The sequence below is a fragment of the Convolutriloba macropyga genome, chromosome 12, assembly GCF_964194025.1.
Source record: "Convolutriloba macropyga chromosome 12, txConMacr16.3, whole genome shotgun sequence".
NCBI lineage: Eukaryota > Metazoa > Xenacoelomorpha > Acoela > Convolutidae > Convolutriloba > Convolutriloba macropyga.
Window position 1 is genome coordinate 16,472,874 of NC_134479.1, and position 18,099 is coordinate 16,490,972.

An 18,099-nucleotide genomic window follows, 5' to 3' on the forward strand; every position below is an offset into this window, starting at 1 on the left:
TTTGGAGAAGCCTTTTAAAAGTTGTGAACAAGCCATATTTTTCCGTTTCCAAGAAGGCGAGACAAGTGCTTTCGTTTCAGGTTTTGATGGGAAATGTCAAAAGTTTTAGTGAGTTTGGCCTCACCGCCAAAAATTATGTTTCCTTAGTGCGAGTGGGCCACTAAGTTAGGGCCGCAAAACTTAGCATTCCCCTTTTGCACGTGATAATTGCTAATTGCACGGGCCTCGTATTTGTTAGCACATGAATCTTAGCGGCCCGAGGGACTTACTGCCCTGACACGAGGGCGCTTGCGCCCGAGTGCTGGGCACAAAGCTCTAGGGGGCTAAGATTCATGTGCTAACTTTTTTAGAGAACCAAAAGGGTACAAAGGGGGTCCCATTTTAATAAAAATTGAAATAATTAAAATTATAATTAAAAGTACAATTTTGTAAATTATTAAACGAGAAGTTTTCCTCAATTTTTCTAATTTTTTCCTTCTGTTTTTCAGCCGCCAAAAATTATGTTTCCTTACTGCAAGCGGGCCGCTAAGTTAGGCCGCTAAATTAGGGCCGTAAAACTTAGCATTCCACTTTTGCACGTGCTAATTGCTATTTGCACCTGCCTCCAAATTTTAGCGAGCAAAAAATTCGTACCCTGGTTCTCTAACAAGTTTTAGCGAACAAAAAATTCGTACCCTGGTTCTCTAACAAGTTTTAGCGAACAAAAAATTCGTAACCTGCGTTCTCTAATGTGATATGCTAGCAAAAAAATTGGTCGATATGCTTTCCGCTTTGTTTTCTTTTGCTAACCTAATCCCTGGCTGAGATTTTTTGCTGAGCTAACCCTTGACTGAACTTGATAGAAACTTACCTTGTGAGTTCCTCGTATTGAGTCAGTTTCAGGCAGGCTTTTTGAACGTTAATGAGTTTTGCTCCAAGAAATTGGTTTATTTACTTTTGAGAGTAGTTTGCGTTTCGGAATAAACTTCACTGAACGGCATTTGTACAGTTGCGGGTGCCGCGACCATATAGTCCCCTGTGGCTGCCGAGTTCTCTTCGCCTGTCGGCCGGGATACAACTGAAAGACCTCGTTTGCGTCTGCCTCCCTCAGCATTTGTTGCGTTTTTTTCGGGTGAAATGCGACGTCTTGTTAACTCTTTGGCCACCAGCACTACAAAAATTTCTATAAATGGATCTTGGTAAATAAATTTATTTACCCCCATCAAGGAAAATAAAATTATCATGATGGGGGCTATAGGTTATCTGACCACTAGGATGGGGTGGGGCTATAATGGGAAAACCCAACTTTTTTCTGTCCAACTAAGCCACCTACACACAATACTCCATCATATTTTTCGATAAACAGTAGCTTAGAAATAACGGTTATCTCATACTCACATTTCTGCGTTTGACAATGGGCAATTATGGGCAGGATTCTTGAATACATATTTCACAGTAATCTCCGGATCATTTCTTCGGTTTTGTAATGAAACAACAACGCTTATTGAAACAACGATTGAATCTAAAAACTGTAAGTTTATGTAAATTTGCAAGCTATCGTTTTGTTGTTCGCAATATCTTCGTTGAGCTATTTTCAGCTGAACAGCTTTTGTTTTCACTAAAAGTCACGTTCTCTGAAAAAGTGGATTGAACAAATTGAGAATTTCCCGACTTTTTTTTTTAAAATGCTGAAGAAGGAATGAAACGCTACATGTTCAAGCGTGAATATTCTGTCTTTTTGAATATTAAGTTCATTGATCGTGTGAATAATTACTGAACGAATTCTGAATGGAGGTAAAAATGGGAAAGCGAAGTTTTTTGAAAAATTACCAAAAATATTCTTTGACATCATCGCCAAGAGCAAAACACACACCTAGCCCCACCCCAAACCGAGTACTTGTACCCTCCCTACCCTCTTCCTGGTTAGTAAAATGAATATTATCACGTTTAAAAAAACGTGTATCAATCTGTTTTGGCGAGGTGAAAGCGTTAAGAAGGGCTGCTAAGTTTTATATTTCCATTTATGTTTATCTAGGGGGGGGGGGGGGGGTTGTGGCGGTGACCCCGGAATTCCAATCTCAATCCACTCTAAGTGCTCTGGATCTATTCTGTTGCCCCCCTCCCCCACCCTAGGCGCACGTGCTGTTTGTTTATTACATAGTAACGTGCTATATAACAACACATAGTTTGTAACTGGGGTCATTAAAAAGAAATGGGGGGGGGGGGGGAGGGGCAGAATAGATCCAGTGCTGTTACCTTGTACAGCATAGTGAATGAATAGATACTGCTCATATGTCTGAACCATTTGAGGCCTCGCAGATCTCATTGAAGCCACAGCTCCTCGAATGTCTATTGCATCTACGTTCTCTATCGTCTCGTATATCTACAAAGTTACAATCTTTCAATTCATGTCCTTGTTACTGTAGTCAATCATTGCCTCCAAACTCGTGCTTGCTTTTGAATTGTGTTGAATTTCTCAAATTCTGGCACAGACATTGCGAATGAGCTCTGTGGATACAGTCTCTCTCTCTTCCCCACCCCCTCCCCTATAGCTTAGTGGGCATGTAACTTTTAAACCGCTAGTCTTTCCCATTATAGCCTCCCCCCCCCCCCCCCCCATGAAAATATACCCCCACCCTTATGGTACAATTACCATGATGGGAGGGGGGGCGCTATAGTTTATCTGACCACTAAGCTGGGGGGTTATAATGGGAAAGACGCGGCGCAACTTGTACATTGTAACATCAAATCACGTTTTTTCTGGTGACTGAGGTCACAAAAAGGGGGGCAGATTAGATCCTCTTTTTAAAAGGATGTTGCTATTATGGACATCAGCATGAAAACATAAAAGCAGTTTGAAAAACGTCTCTCTTACTACTGCAGCGTGATAACTACTTTATTGTCACAATAAGGAACCTATTCTACCTTTAATTGTATGCTTTCTGAGCTCGGTTAAATAAATTCTGTATGAGTTGCTGGAACGAATTTCCATTATTCTCCATCATTTCCGTTATTTGGAAACATTATTTCCATTATTTGTCCAGATGATAGATACCTACCTGGTCCAGAGCAATGAATGTCCCTGATCGACCGCATCCAGCACTGCAATGCACAATTATAGGAGTTTCTGTTTGCTCTGCGTAAGGGTAAAAATATCTGACAGTCTTTAAAAATTTTATCAATTGCTCTGGGTTCTCGGGTACTCCAAAGTCAGGCCATTCTGTGAATTGAAACTGCTCCACAACTCTCACCTTCTGTGCCCTTTTCGGCAAACTGGTAACTTCGGGGCTATATTGAGGGGTGTGGTTTTATTTTTAGTGCATTTTTATTACGTTGCCAAACCTACATTTTGAGCAAACAAAATTGCTTGCTAATGTCAGTGTTTTCCGCTCCCCCGTGTTTTAAGACTGGGCGTTATGGGCTTTCGCGGAGAACAGTGACAGTGAGGAAACCATTGCAAATTTACTCAAAATTGGGAATATTTGTCACTGATATCCGCGATCGGTTATTAATTCCTATGCACTTGCGTTAAAATTTAACCATATTATTACCGAACTTCCAAGCACTTTCCAAGATTGCCTTCTGGTCCCAACTGGGTGTCTCTTTGTCTGGTTCTTTCAAACTACTCTCATATAATTCTTTTATTCGAGTGGAATAAAGGATGTGTGTTTGTTCTTTTTATTTTAAAAAACCACACAAAAAGTCAAAAAGTTGAATTGGCAGATTTAATTTCATTTTTAAACTAATGGACTTAAAAATAGCACTTATGTCAATCATAGCCATAGGGCGTCGACATAAATGCTCCGAAAAAAAACGAGCGCGGCCCAACTTTTCGTTCCGCGTTGCTAATAAAAATAGGAAAATTTTAAAATTGTCAACGTTTTTAGCAACAGAAAACCACATCCCTATCTCTGCTTTCGCGGTCAGTTTTGGTGAGTGCTCTGTATATTTTGAACTCGCGTCTGACATAGTTGTCCTTTTTGATTTCACTGAAGCCTTCCACTGTCAACTCCCCGTAATCCCACACCATGTTCTGTTCTGGCCAATACTGGTTACACTTGATAGTGTCTCCTTCCATCACATTTGTCAACATCACAATCAAGTTCACCTTTCAATAAGTTCATAATACCATCAGGGCTTATTTGTAAGGATTTTGCACTTTTATCAGCGCTTAAATTCTTTTCAATCCCAGGTTGAGGTCCCAGACGGAAAGTCGGTATGTCCAGACCGTCCCAGACGGAAAGTTGGTATGTCCAGACCATCCCAGACGGAAAGTCGGTATGTCCAGACCGTCCCAGGCGGACAGTCGGCATGTCCAGACCGTCCAAGACGGAAAGTCGGTATGTACAGACCGTCCCAGACGGAAAGTGCCTATGTCCAGACTTTCGTGCGTTCACCAGACTTTTGTGCGTTCACCAGACTTTTGTGCTTTCATGTCCAGACTTTCGTGCGTTCATCAGACTTTCGTGCGTTCACCAAATTTTCGTGCGTTCGTGTCCAGATTTTTGTGCGTTTACCAGACATTCGTGCGTTCAACCGATTTTCGTGCGTTTATGTCCAGATATTTGTGCGTTCACCAGACTTTCATGTGTTCAACCGATTTTCGTGCGTTCATGTCCAGACATTTGTGCATTCAATAGACTTTCGTGCGTTCATATCCGGACTTTCGTGCGTTCCCCAGACTATTCGTGCGTTTATGATCAGACTTTCGTGCGTTCACCAGACTATTCGTGCGTTCATGATCAGACATTCGTGCGTTCACCAGACTATTCGTGCGTTCAAGTCCAGAGTTTCGTGCGTTCACCAGACCTTTCGTGCGTTTATTTCCAGACTTTCGCGCGTTTTTCCTTGTTTCCAGATCATGTAAATTTGAACGCACGACACCACCGTCGTGCTTTCATCTGGGTCTAAACATATCGACTTTCCGTCTGGGACCTCAACCTGGGATGACTTGCACAAAACACTACAAAAACGACACCCCACCCAATCTGAGACCACCAGTTCAACACGGGCTGAGGAATTGGTGCCAAAATATAACATAGCCGGCAGATTGCCGGAAAATAGCCGCGATAGACGCTTGTGGCGTTACATGAATTGAAACAACTATAGAAATAAAATAGACAGATCGACCACCAGTCCTTTAATAGAACACTAGACTTTTTGGGTTAGCTTCGGATTGTCATTTTTATGAGACACATAAGCTCTATAAGGAGAAAACCCTAATAGGGCTTTTCAAAATTAGGATCTTTGCCGTTTGTGCCCCCTCGCATATTATTTGCACTCCCCAGATGCACGTGCAATATTTGGGGGGGGGCACAAACGGAAAAGATCCAAAATTAATATTCGAAATCAAAAACTCAAGACTCTAATATTCAAGAATTAGGGCATATGTTTGGCACTAATTAGATGCACACTATTGGCCTTTAATAAGTAAATGTTCATAAAATTTAAAGTTTCATAAGTGAGCTCAGAAGTCATTTCAGTTTTAATTGCATGAACGAATGAATAAAAAAGCAGATTTAGTGTTTGTGACGTCATATGGTCGTAACAAAAATTTTGACGAAAAAAAAAAACATAGCAGGACAAGTCCTGACGTACAATTCAAAGAATTTTCATTGACTAAACAAAAAACCAGACCTATAAAAGAATTTGAAATCATTTAGAAAAAATCCGATCCAAAAAATCGAAAAAACAGAAAAAATCAAAGCGAAATTGCCGCATGTGAACAAAAAACCACTAGCGAAAAAGCGAAATTTTTTTCAAACACCGTTTTCTCACTCTACTTTAAATTTGGAGCGAAAAAATTTCACGCCCCAAAACCACTCGCTTTTTCACTCCACTTCCTGTTTCGGCGTGACCAAAATCACTACTCCAATTTGACTTCAAAAATCATGAAAATGTGTGAACAGATCTTAAAAAAAAACATAGCCCGAAGAATTCCGGAAACGACTCGAAGTGAAAACCCATTTAAACGCCATCCAACTACTCGTCAAACAAAACGTGCCCTCACTATTTTATGATTATCTTCAAACAAAGTCATGAAACAAAAAAGTAAAAACAATAAAATCAAATCTGTTAAAATATGATAGAAAATCTGATCAAATTTTGTTATAAATTGAGATCCTCAAAAAAATTGTCTCTGCCAAAATAACTTCATCAAACCAACTAGTACTTATATAACCACTAATGTGAATTTTGAAAAAATACTTTGGGCTAAATTATGAAAAAAAAGCTCTTAAAAACAACTTTTACTGAAAAACTGGTAAAAGCTACTAAATATTTTTTTAATATTTTAAAAAACATATAAATCCAAAGAAAAATTCCCTTCAGCCAATAGGGTATCCAGATGATCGCAAAACAATAGTCAAGTCATAATAGGCAAAGAAACTTAGCTAAAAACAGAAAGAAACGAAAAACAGCAAAAAGTTAAGAAAAATATTTCCAATTTTCGCCATTTTTTTGTCATTTTTCTCAACAAAAAAATGATTCTTACCCACAAAACTGTTACCATTTGTTATCATAATATTGCTCAAGTAGAAGGGGTTTCTTCAATACCCATTTGAGCCAGTAAAACAAAATAATTGTCAAAAAAACGCAAAAATTAGCCCGAAAATCAGCAAAATACAATAAAAACCACCGAATTATCATAAAATTCATACGAATTTCCAGAAACCTTCAAACCACTACCGAAACGAGCCTAAAATTAAAACAAAATTATAACCAAACCTTTTAACGAAAACAAATGAAAAAAACTGCTTTAAAATGCCGCACGTGAACAAAAAAATTTTGCTCGCTTAGAGAAAATTTTTTCACACATCAATTTCTCGCTCGCTCATAAACAGCGGTATGAACAAAAACCACTCTCTTTTCGCTCCGCTCTTCACTTTTGTTCAGCACCAAAATCACTCCAAATTTTTTCACGCGTTTCATCTCCCGCTTCAAAAATCACTACAATAAAATTGATTAAAAAAAGGACTTCTCCAATACTCCTCTTCGAGTCGTAAAAAAGACAGCGCCCCAATACAATTCAAATTCTTTGAATTGTAAAAAATTTAGGAGCGCTATAATAGCTGCCTCGAATTGAGGACGCGTCTATTAATAAGATAAGCGCTAAATTGCGTTTAAAAACATAAACTGTCTAATGTTGCATGAATTGCTCTCAAACAAGCTGGGGCAACAGGCTCTGGCAATTTCAGGGAACGCTGGACCTGAAGGATGCCAGTCCTACATCGTATCCAATAAGCTACAAAGACGTTGAATCATTTTCACTCACCAATGCTTTACAATAGCAACAAAATTTATTTCAAAAAGAGCAGCTTAGATCACTCAAAAACGAAAAACTCAAGCGTGAAGCACCGTTTTCTAACCTACTCACGCTGTAAAACCACTCGCTTTTTAGCTCAACTGAAAGTGTGAACAGATCATTAACAAAAGGACAGCGCCGCAATACTATTCACATTCTTTAAACTGTAAAAAAGGAGAACGCCTAAGTAATAGCCGTTGAGAGGCTGACGGCGGCCATTAAAAATTCACTCAAAAAGTCAAAAAAAGATCTAGAAGAAAAACGTAAATACCGTCAGCCAAAAAAGACACACATGTTTACAACGATTACTTTAAACTTTAATCGGGAGCTATTAAATATCGTTCACACAAATTTAGTGCTTCAAAACCTTGATCCTAAATAGTTTTATCTTTTCTAATCGATACTTTTACACGATTTAGCAACAGAGCAAAAACAGCAACTAAGCGTTGAATTTAAGTAAGACCAACGATAGAGAAACGATATGTTGAGCAACATCAGCGATACATCTAAGCCTTCCATTTAAGAAATATCAGCGCTTTGAACTCATTAAACGTGTTTAACCTAATTTCAAAGTACACACTCGTATTCTTTCAAAATTTGCGGTAAGCGCTCCCGTCTAGAAAAGCAGCAGCGATTTAATACATTTTTCAAAGCCAAAAGTTAGAGGAAAATGTGTAAACACTTCTCAAAAGATCATATTATGTACAATAAACTAGAATTCTAAAAGCTTCTTGCAAAAAAAAACCGTAGATATATCAAATAGCAGAATTAACAAAAGAGAAATGAGAAGAAAACAAATAACCTTACTGCAGAAAGTGTTTTAAAAAATCCGACAGAGATTTTGTCGTTTTCAACTTTGAATTTTTTTGCGAGAGATAATAGGTAACTTGGGGGATTGCGCGGGAATGAATAGGTAGTTGATGATGGGATGATGGGTAGTTTGAGGCGGGATGGATAATAAGGCGTGGACTTGCAGGTGTTGGGAACATTAGTTAAACATAGCCGGCAGATTGCCGGAAAATGGCCGCGATAGACGCTTGTGGCTTACCACGAATTGATACAACTAGAGAAATAAGATCGACAGATCGACCACCAGCTTTTTAATAGACCACTCGACTTTTTGGGTTAGATTCTGACTGTCATTTTTATGAGACACACTGGCTTTACAAGGAGAAAACCCTAATGGAGCTTTTTCAAAATTTATATTTGATACTAATACTCAATACTCTATTACTCAGGAATTAGGGCATATAAGTTTGGCACTACTTAGATGCACACTATTGACCTTTAATTAGTAAATGTTCATAAAACTTAAAGTTCCATTAGTGAGTTCAGAAGTCATTTTTTTAGTGAGGTAAGTCACGCAATTGACATTAAAGCAGAAATGGCGTCACGAACACAAATTTTAACTGCAAACCAGTAGAAGTCACTGAAGTCATTGCAAAAGTCAATTCCAAGAAGCCAGGGTAAGACCAAACAAAATCTGTTAGACGATAAAAAGAAATTAGGATCGCAATAATAGCCGCCTGGAATTGCTGGAGCGGCTACTAAAAACCACTAGCAACAAAGCAAATTTGGATTTCTTCCGTATGTGCCCAGCTTCCAGTTTAGTGGGTGTATATTATTTGCAACCCCAGAAACAAGTGCCATAATCTTAAATAACGGTCAACTAGAAAATGGCAAGCGCTCTGTAACTGGGGGAGAATAACGCACTAGGGGGGAGGGCAAAATTGCAAAAGATCCGCAAATTTTTGTTCATTCACCACTTTCTCACTCAACTTTGAAATCGGAGCGAAAAATTGTCACGCAGCAAAACCACTCGCTTTTTAGCTCCACTTCGTGTTTCGGCGGTACTAAAATCAATTTGACTTCAAAAAACATCAAACTGTGCAATTAGTTGTTAAATAACATAGTCGGAAGAATTCCGGACGCGAATCAAAGATGTCTTCGCCAAAAAGCAGCATATCGAATCATTACTTCCTGATTGCATTGAGCCTCAACAAGAGAAAAGACTAATTGAATTATCTCAATGAAATATATCGCAATTGAAACTTGGCTGAAGCGTAATAAACCCAACAAAGAAACAAAAACTCAATTAATTTTTCAACTTGTACAAGTACAAATACAAGGGGAAAACAGAATTTCAAGTAATCGAGACAGGTGAATTGCACATACAAGTTCGGACTAGCAGAAAATAATAGCAAAAACGTCCCTAAAAACGCGAACAATACCAGCCAAAACAGAAACAAAAACATAAACCGACAAGTGTCGGAAGAATTGCTCTTGAACGACAGGCGAGGCAATTTAATTCAGGGTTTGTAGACTAAATCAATTTTTCTTCATGGGTGCAAAAAGACCCTGCGCCCAACGGGATTCGAACCACTGACCTCCCAATTAACAACAACCCGCATTTCCAACTGCACCGTAAGTCACGTAGTTTTTGCTGTACTGCAACCGATTATATATTAGCAACAACTTTGCTTCGGAGTGAGAGTAATAGAGATCACTCAAAAATGATGAACGAAAGCGTAAAAAAGTCAACTGAGAAGTCAAAGAATGTTCTAGAAGAAAAGTGCAAAATTGTCAAGCGAAAGATTTGCATTGGCAAAAGACACACACGTTTACAATAATTGCTATGAACTGCGTTCAAGAGCAATTAATCATCTCCAAAAAACTGAGAAATTAAAACAATCAAAAACTGAACAAAAATATACTCATTGCTAAAACTCTAGAAGCTTTTACCCTTAAGGCAAAATTTGATCTCTTTAATTATACCTATTTCAAAAATTTGTTCAAAACCAATTTTTGTTTCTGAAATCGGTCCAGTGTTATATCTACAATAACTGAAAGAAATTCATTGGCCCTTGAAGATCGATTAACCCAAAAATGACCAAAAAATTCAAAAAAAAAAAATCAATTGCAAATTTTAATGAAATGTTACGGATCGTGATATTAAAATCTTCAGAATCGTTTCTGTGTATCTAGAGGCTATTAGACGCCATACCGTAACCCAATTCCAAGCCTTCAAAAATTCATGGGCTCAAAGACCGATAGGCAATAATTTTTAGAAAAAATTTAAAATTTCAAATAATTCTTTCATATAAAATGTATAAAACCATTCACTTGCCCCCTAGCAACTATTTAATAACATACTATAAAACCTTGGATGAGGTTAGCTGGCTACTGAGTTGAGAAAAACTGACTAAAAGACAATTGTTTTGGAAAAACTTAAAAAAATTACAAATTTTATCAAGAAAATTCTAACATTCGAAAGGTTAAATTGTTGAAAACAAATCCATTGAAACTAAAAACTATGCAGTAACTTTCATCAGACCGTGGAATAGGTTTTTTGGTACTTGAGAATGGACAAATACGAAAAATTGACAAAAACTTTAGAAAACCTTGAAAAAAATTGCAAATTTTACCAAGAATTTCTAACATTCGAAAGGTTAAGTTATTGAAAACAAATCCATTGAAACTAACAGCCCTGCAGTAACTTTCATCAGACCGTGGAATAGGTTTTTTGGTACTTGAGAATGGACAAATACGAAAAATTGACAAAAACTTTAGAAAACCTTGAAAAAAATTGCAAATTTTATCAAAAATGTGCTAAAATTTCGGACATTAAAATGTTGAAAACCAATCTGTTGTTACTAGAAACTATGCAGTGCCCTATTATCGAACCTCAAAAGAGAATCTTTGGCCCTTGAATGTGGAAAAACTCAAAAAAGACAAAAATGTTCAAAAAACTTGAAAAAATTGCAAAAATTAGTATCATTTTGCGTGTTTGTGTTTGTAATACCAAGACATATAGCTCATAAAATAGTCATTAAAATTTTTTTTTCTGAATTGAGATCCAAAAGAAAGACTTGATTAGTTATTACGATGGCTAATTGTCTTCTCAATCCACAATTAGTGTGGGGAGAGATATTTCTTCGTCGAATAGGTATTCCTTCTTTTCTCTAATTGATACTGTCGTAGTTATTAAATAAAACAAAAATATGACGGTTTCGATGTGTTACATATAGCGTGGAGAACATTGACAACTCTTTTCAGTGTTTTCCTGCTCACCCAAGAACAGGCACTAAGAGAAAAAGTGACGCATATATCCGAGTTAAGAACGCGGACAACTCCTACAGTAAAACATTGTCAAGAAAAGTAGTAAAAAGCCGCTATAGCTTCGTAGATCTCCAGTCTCAAAAGAAACTCTAAAAAAGACAGATCCAAAAAACTCGTCTTTTCATTGAAGGCTGATATGCTATATTTTGATTAAAAATCTGTATAAGTTTTTGCTGCCTCTATTAGCTGCTCTCTGATTACCTTCATTTAGAGTGACACATACCCATTTGACCGTATCTCTTTGAATTAAAGTTAAAAAAAGTCAATTTCAAAGTGAGGAAGTCATTTTTGAGAGTGAGGTAAGTCAAGTGTGACCAAAAATTTAATCACGCGAATCAACAAAAAAACTAGCTCCACTAAGAGCGAAAAATGACGTCACGCACGCATTTCAGTTGAAATTGCATGAACGAATGAACAAAAAGCAGATTTGCAGTGGTTGTTACGTCATGGTCGTAACAAAAATTGCGACGACGAAATAAAAAACATAGCAGGACAAGTCCTGACGTACAATTCGAAGAATTTTTATTGACTAAACAGAAAAACTAGACCTAGAATGGACTATGAGTGAATTGAGAAATCCATTTTTTAAAAAAACTCAGATAAAAAAATAAGAAAAAAACAGAAAATCAAAGTCAAAATGCCGCATGTGAACAAAAAACCACTACCGAGAAATGAAAATATATATCAAACAAAGAACTAGGCCCAGAATGAGCTGTGAATGGATTGGGAAAACCATTTAGAAAAAAATCCGATCCAAAAAATCGAAAAAACAGTAAAAATCAGAGTGAAATTGGCGCCAATAATAGCCCCAGCTATCGCTGTGCGGCTATTAATTAAATTTCTTGAGAAATATTACATATGCCACCTAATGCCAAGTAAAGAATGAGGGAAAAGGCAGAGGAAGGTCTCATTACAATTTCATTTACGCAACAAGGACTATTAGTTAATTCAAAAACGCAATGTTTTGAATTGAACTGTTTTTTAGCTGAAAGTAATCAGTTCACCAACAACTTTGGTCAGTTTTGGTTTGTAATTAATTTCTGCGCTTTTAGTTCGTTTTTTAAGGCAGTTTTAATTGTTTTTTAATAATCGATCTGTCCGTCATCAGGATGAGTCACTTTTCAAAATTTCTTTGCGATATTGCACCACGAGCTTGGCGATGTTCCTAAATAGAACACAGCGTCCAACCGAAGGAAACCCATTTTCTGGAAATTTTCTGGATGTCAGTCGTGATGTAACATTAGGGCTAACGCATATTTTTGGTATATTACAATTTCCAATTGTGATTTGAAATTCAAGTTAACTTTCGATTAACTTGACAAAATTGATTTCAAGATCAAAGAAAGTTAAAAAATTGTTTTCACGACTATTAATAACTCACAATTTATCCCGTTTTCAGCATTGAAACAAAGTGCGAGAGATGATAGTTAACTGGGGGATTAATATTTCTCAATCTGGAATAAAGTGTAAAGTTCTCCAATTTATTTGATGCTATATGGAATAGTGCTATATCGAAATGGTTTAAATCAGAAAATTTGCAACTACCAAAAATATTGCACATTAGTGCTCAGCGAGTTCCAATCCATACACTTAACATTTTTCTTTTAGGCTTTGCGCCCAACCAACCTCATACTCCCAGACCATCCTCCAAAACTGGTTGAATGTGTTTGTCATGGGACCTTGCGTGGCAATGTAGGTGTCCGGTCTCGTTTTGGAAGATCCGCCTGCTCCTGGAATGAAGTTGGCATTGATATAGTCTCCTCCGTTGTAGCCTCTGTTGAACATCATCTGATAGTGCATCTGGTTGTCAATGTCTATCTGAAGCCCAAAAAATTTTTCAGGGGATGCAGGGGGTTGTCCCGACGTTCCAGAATAGTCACCTTGTAAAAAGTGAGCTAACTCGTACGAAGTGATACTGTAATGTCCTCTATCCTTAGTCATCTATGCTTATTAAGATTAACTCGTGTATGCATCAAAGTCTATTTTACCCGGTTAACCACCCTATATGATTATTGGAAAAATACGTATGACATGTATGGTTATATGGCTTCTTTGATACCATACATAAGACCATAAAAAACTTAAAGGTGATAATTTATTCTAGTAGAGCGTGCTGTTATTCTTTTCTAAAAAAGAACCTCTAAGATCGCCTACGTTGAGCTTCATATTAGAATTTGTCATTTTTACAAAAAAAAAGGAGATCTTAGGTTGTTCAAACTAAAAAAGTGCTCTTTGCTCAACAATTTACTTGTTTGCGGTCCGTTCCAAATACAATCTGTTGTCCACATGATAATTTTCATTAAACCAGGTCTTTCAGTTGAATTAGTGGTCTACTAAGGTGATTTTCTGATAATAGGAGTAACTTTTCTTGTTGCCAATTCTTGCTGTGAAATTTGCATGATTATAGGGTAGTCACACAATCGTATATGACCTTGTATGATTAGCAGGAAAAAAGTGAAATCTTCTCAATTTCAGAAAAGAGCGACATAAAAATGTTGGAGCGTGATGGACTTTTGTATATTTCACTTTTCTTGAAAAAATCAATTTCTCTTTATGATCCTTGTATGGCTACAAGGAAATCATAATATCATTAACGACCTTGTACGATAACAAGGACAATTCATTGCCATGTTTGGTATAATTTGAACTGGTATCATAATTCAACTTATCTAAGGTGAAATAGGGGTGACAATTTCGACTGTTTAAGCATCTTTTAAAAAGTTGTATGACCCTTGTATTATTTTCAGGATATCATACAAATCGTATATGACCTTCTATGATTACCGGGGTTCATATATGACCTTATACGATTACTCAGATTTTTGTATGGCGAGCAACCCGGGCTTCCAATATCATATTTTTAGCGCAACCTAAAAAATTGCTTTCCACAACATCCTATGGGGATTCAGACAAAAAATGGTGATACAAACATTTATAATTAGAAAAAAATATATAGTGTCTTGGATACCATATGAAAAGACCATAGACCATAGACCATGACCCATACAAAATCATAAAACTTTTTTGTGCAACTTTTTTGACTCCAAAAACCTGTTAGAACGTATTTCAGACGAAACACTAAAAAAGCTTCGAACGTTTTAACAGGAAAGTTTTTTTGACTGGACAATATCGTTGCTTCTTTCTGCTCTATCTCAGTTCTTTCTATTCAAAGATTGTTCAGAAATATTAAATTCGAAAGCATGGTTAAAACACAACAAAAGTTAGGCTTTATTTCTCGTACCTGAAAACCATCGCATAACTAATCTGTTTGCTGGAATGTTAGAGATTTATCGATTAGAAACAACTCCATTCCAATCCCTTCTCTAATTGTGGAGCCCGAAAATATATGTTTTGACAATTTCCCGACCAATTACTTTCCATTTTTGGTTCTTTTTGACAATTTTCCACAAAAGATCAAAAAATATTTTTTCACATAATTTTCGACCTTGCAGTTTTTTTGTCAGAATAAAGTGGAAAAACTTCAGCTTTATTCCATCAATGAAAATTGAGATTCGTTTAGTCAACGTGGTATTAAAGCAACCAGTTTTTGACAATTCATATAAAAATCCGTACAGCTAAATAGAAATCCTTCAAAATTGAATTAATGCTTGGCTCTATTATTTTTGGGATTATGAAACCCTGGTCTTATAAAATATTTACAAAAAATTGTAAATTGTTTACAAATATTTGGATTAAATTTGCAAAAATTTGCAAACTCAAAAATTGATTTGCAAATATTTGTAAAACTATAAATCAAATTTGCAGTTTTTAAACACTTTGGCTGCATTATTTTTTGAAGTGGTACCTCAGTTTTATTTCTAGGATGAAAACTGATAGTTGATTATACGAGAATCTGATTTAGGAGAAATTACCTGCAGATCTGTCCACATTGAATTCATGGACAACTTGACTCTGGTATGCTCATAAGGCAGCACTCCTCTATCTACGTCATTGTATCTGTTCTGAGACTTCACAACAGGATCGTATCCACACACACATGGGAAGTAGGGAAACCCGTTTGCAACTTCCAACATTTCAAAATCTTCACGAATTGACTCTGCGTCCTTTACGTGACGCAACCACAAGTTGAACTTTTTAATATATATCGGCTGTCTATAACGTATAATCTGATCTGAAAATTGACATCTGTTTTCAGCTTTGACCTTTACGTTTTCAAATTAAAGTTATCAACAACGTTTAGAATGATAGCTGCAATGATGACAGATTTAAACAGATTACGGTATTTCAATTAGGTTCTAGCTTATTTATTTGTTTCCATTTCATATGTTTTTATTGACAGATATTGGAAACCATATAATGAAAAGATTACTAATAATGCATGCTTATTGCTTTGCCTACTACAAACTGCTTTTTAAAATCGAACTTTTGCATGCTTTCCTGTATTTTTCTTCAAAATTTTTCTGTTCTCATTTTTTTGAACGGTTTTCTTTTGTTGAACTTTTTGAATCCATTTAGAGCTTCCATTAACGATATGAATTGCTTTAGCAAATATTTTTGCGTTTTGGTTTGGGCAGTTTGTTAATGCTTCTTGACGCCATTAGAACTATGCTGGGTTCAGCATAACAAACCTTCATTTTTCACCATTGTCTGATACGTTGGCTTTATTAAGGTGTTATTCGACATTTTTCGCTTTTTTCTGATTCTTGGTCACTGCTCGCAACTAATAAATTTACTTTCTTCCGAAAACTTTTGTTGGACGTTTCTCTTGATTCTGCTATCTTTGAGATGAACTTTTTTTTGAAGACATTTAGTGCCTGCATTAACGCTTTAACACTAATTGCTCTGTGATTGCTTTTTTGTTGGGGTGGGGTCCGTTTTATAAATGCTACATGCTTCATTTGTGAAATCTTAAAAGATTTTCCATCGCATGCGAGACAATGTATCCCTTTTTCGTTTGGTTTTGGCAAAATCATATTTTTCCTGTTAGTTTAATAACACGTTGGAGTTGTGGAAACAATTTAGAACGTATGGTGCCCGTGTATGCCTAAATTTATTCAATTTTGTTCTTCGGTTCCATTTCAGTTTTGTTATAGTTTTTGACACTCCTTTAGAAAACGCCATTGCCTGCGAATCAGTATCCCAACCTCTTTTTTGGCATTGAAAAACTCACTTTTTTCCACGTTTGTGTCTTTTGATATATGTCCCAAATTTAGTTTCAATAATTCAATGTTTTAGGTTTTTACTTCAGAACCCTTTTTAGTAATTCGAGTTGAAAAATATCAAATTGTGAAATGCTCGGGCAGTCATTTCCATGGGTTTACTCGTTTGATGACTCGAGGAAGCGTTATGGCTCTTTGTTACATTTTGATAAGTGAAGGAGCAAAAAAAACAGGAAGCACAGGTAATGACTTAGGTCTGAATTGTTTTCAGTGCAAAATTCGAAGAGGAGAAAATAGAGCTGTAAAGTTCAAAAAACTCCCTTAGAAACATAGCAAGAAATGAAAGTGTAAAAAATTATGTTAAGAGATCAGTAATTTTTGTTCATGTGTTTGGAGCTGTTTTATGTTCATACAATTTTACCTAGTCGAAAGAGTTATTACTGACTAAAATATCAATACCTGGAATGTGTTTTTAGGCATTAAACCTTTGTCAATTTATGTGGATTTACGCTAATTTCTCTTCAAGATTTTGCAGTTTTTTACGCTATTTGGGCCCCGGGCTCCGGTTCATCGGAACTATTTGTAACTGATTTGCTCGACGCTCGTAGACAATTTCTTTAGAGGTCTGAATAAATTTTGTTTGAACTAACTTTTTTCAAAAATTTTCACATGAAATTAAGGAAATTTTTTGTTTTTTCATTTTCAAATAACTTGAATGGCCTTAAATTGTATGAGATAATTGATGCTCTTGTTTTCACAAGACAAAGTGTTTGGTAATTATGAGAACTTTTAACAGATGACAAAGTGTATGAATTTCCTTACCTTTTAGATTAAATTCAATTTTGTTTAGTTTTTTTGGCTTAAAATTTGTTTTTTTTTTGGTTAATTCTGCTAGCAGATATCATATTTTTGCAACTCCAATTTCTTCACCGAAGACAACTCCGGGTTGTTTCGGTAATTCCTCAGACTGTTTTTTTTTCATTTTAAGCTCAACAGCTAACAAGTTGTTGCATGGTCATTCTACTTTGCGTTTTGGTTTGGACAGTTTCTTAATCCTTCTTGACGCCTTTAGAACTATGCTGGGTTCAGCATAACAAACCTTCGTTTTTCACCATTGTCTGATACGTGGGCTTTATCAAGGTGTTATTCGACATTTTTCGTTTTTTTTCTGATTCTTGGTCACTGCTCGCAACTAATAAATCTGCTTTCTTCCAAAATTTTTATTGGACGTCTCTCTTGATTCTGCTATCTTTGAGATGAACTTTTTTTTGAAGAAATTTGGAGCCTGCATTAACGCTTTAATATTAATTACTCTGTGATTGCTTTTTTGTTTTGGGATTGGGTCCGTTTTGTAAACGCTAAATGCTTCATTTGTGGAATCTTAAAAGATTTTCCATCACACGTGAGAGAGTGTATCCCTTTTTCGTTTGGTTGTAGCAAAATCACATTTTTGCTGTTAGTTTCATAACACGTTGGAGTTTTGGAAACAATTTAGAACTTATGGTGCCCCTATATGCCATATGCCTAAATTTATTCAATTTTGCTCTTCGGTTCGATATCAGTTTTGTTATAGCTTTT

General features: G+C 36.2%; 2 protein-coding genes across 3 annotated transcripts in view; one reads left to right on the top strand and one right to left on the bottom strand.

Moving 5' to 3' along the window:
- LOC142350402 (uncharacterized) overlaps positions 1-15,527 on the bottom strand; it is an 83,106-nt gene extending 67,579 nt beyond the window's left edge. The window contains exons 1-7 of the mRNA XM_075402249.1: positions 15,274-15,527; positions 13,028-13,219; positions 3,878-4,087; positions 3,531-3,601; positions 3,039-3,267; positions 2,236-2,362; positions 935-1,150 (exon numbers count right to left, since the gene is read on the bottom strand). Of these exons, the coding sequence (XP_075258364.1) occupies positions 935-1,150; positions 2,236-2,362; positions 3,039-3,267; positions 3,531-3,601; positions 3,878-4,087; positions 13,028-13,219; positions 15,274-15,435 (1,207 nt within the window). The 5' untranslated portion in view covers positions 15,436-15,527. The remainder of the gene's footprint in view (positions 1-934; positions 1,151-2,235; positions 2,363-3,038; positions 3,268-3,530; positions 3,602-3,877; positions 4,088-13,027; positions 13,220-15,273) is intronic.
- The window catches only part of LOC142350883 (polyribonucleotide 5'-hydroxyl-kinase Clp1-like), a 438,433-nt gene that overhangs the window by 260,713 nt on the left and 159,621 nt on the right, over positions 1-18,099 (top strand). The window lies entirely within an intron of this gene.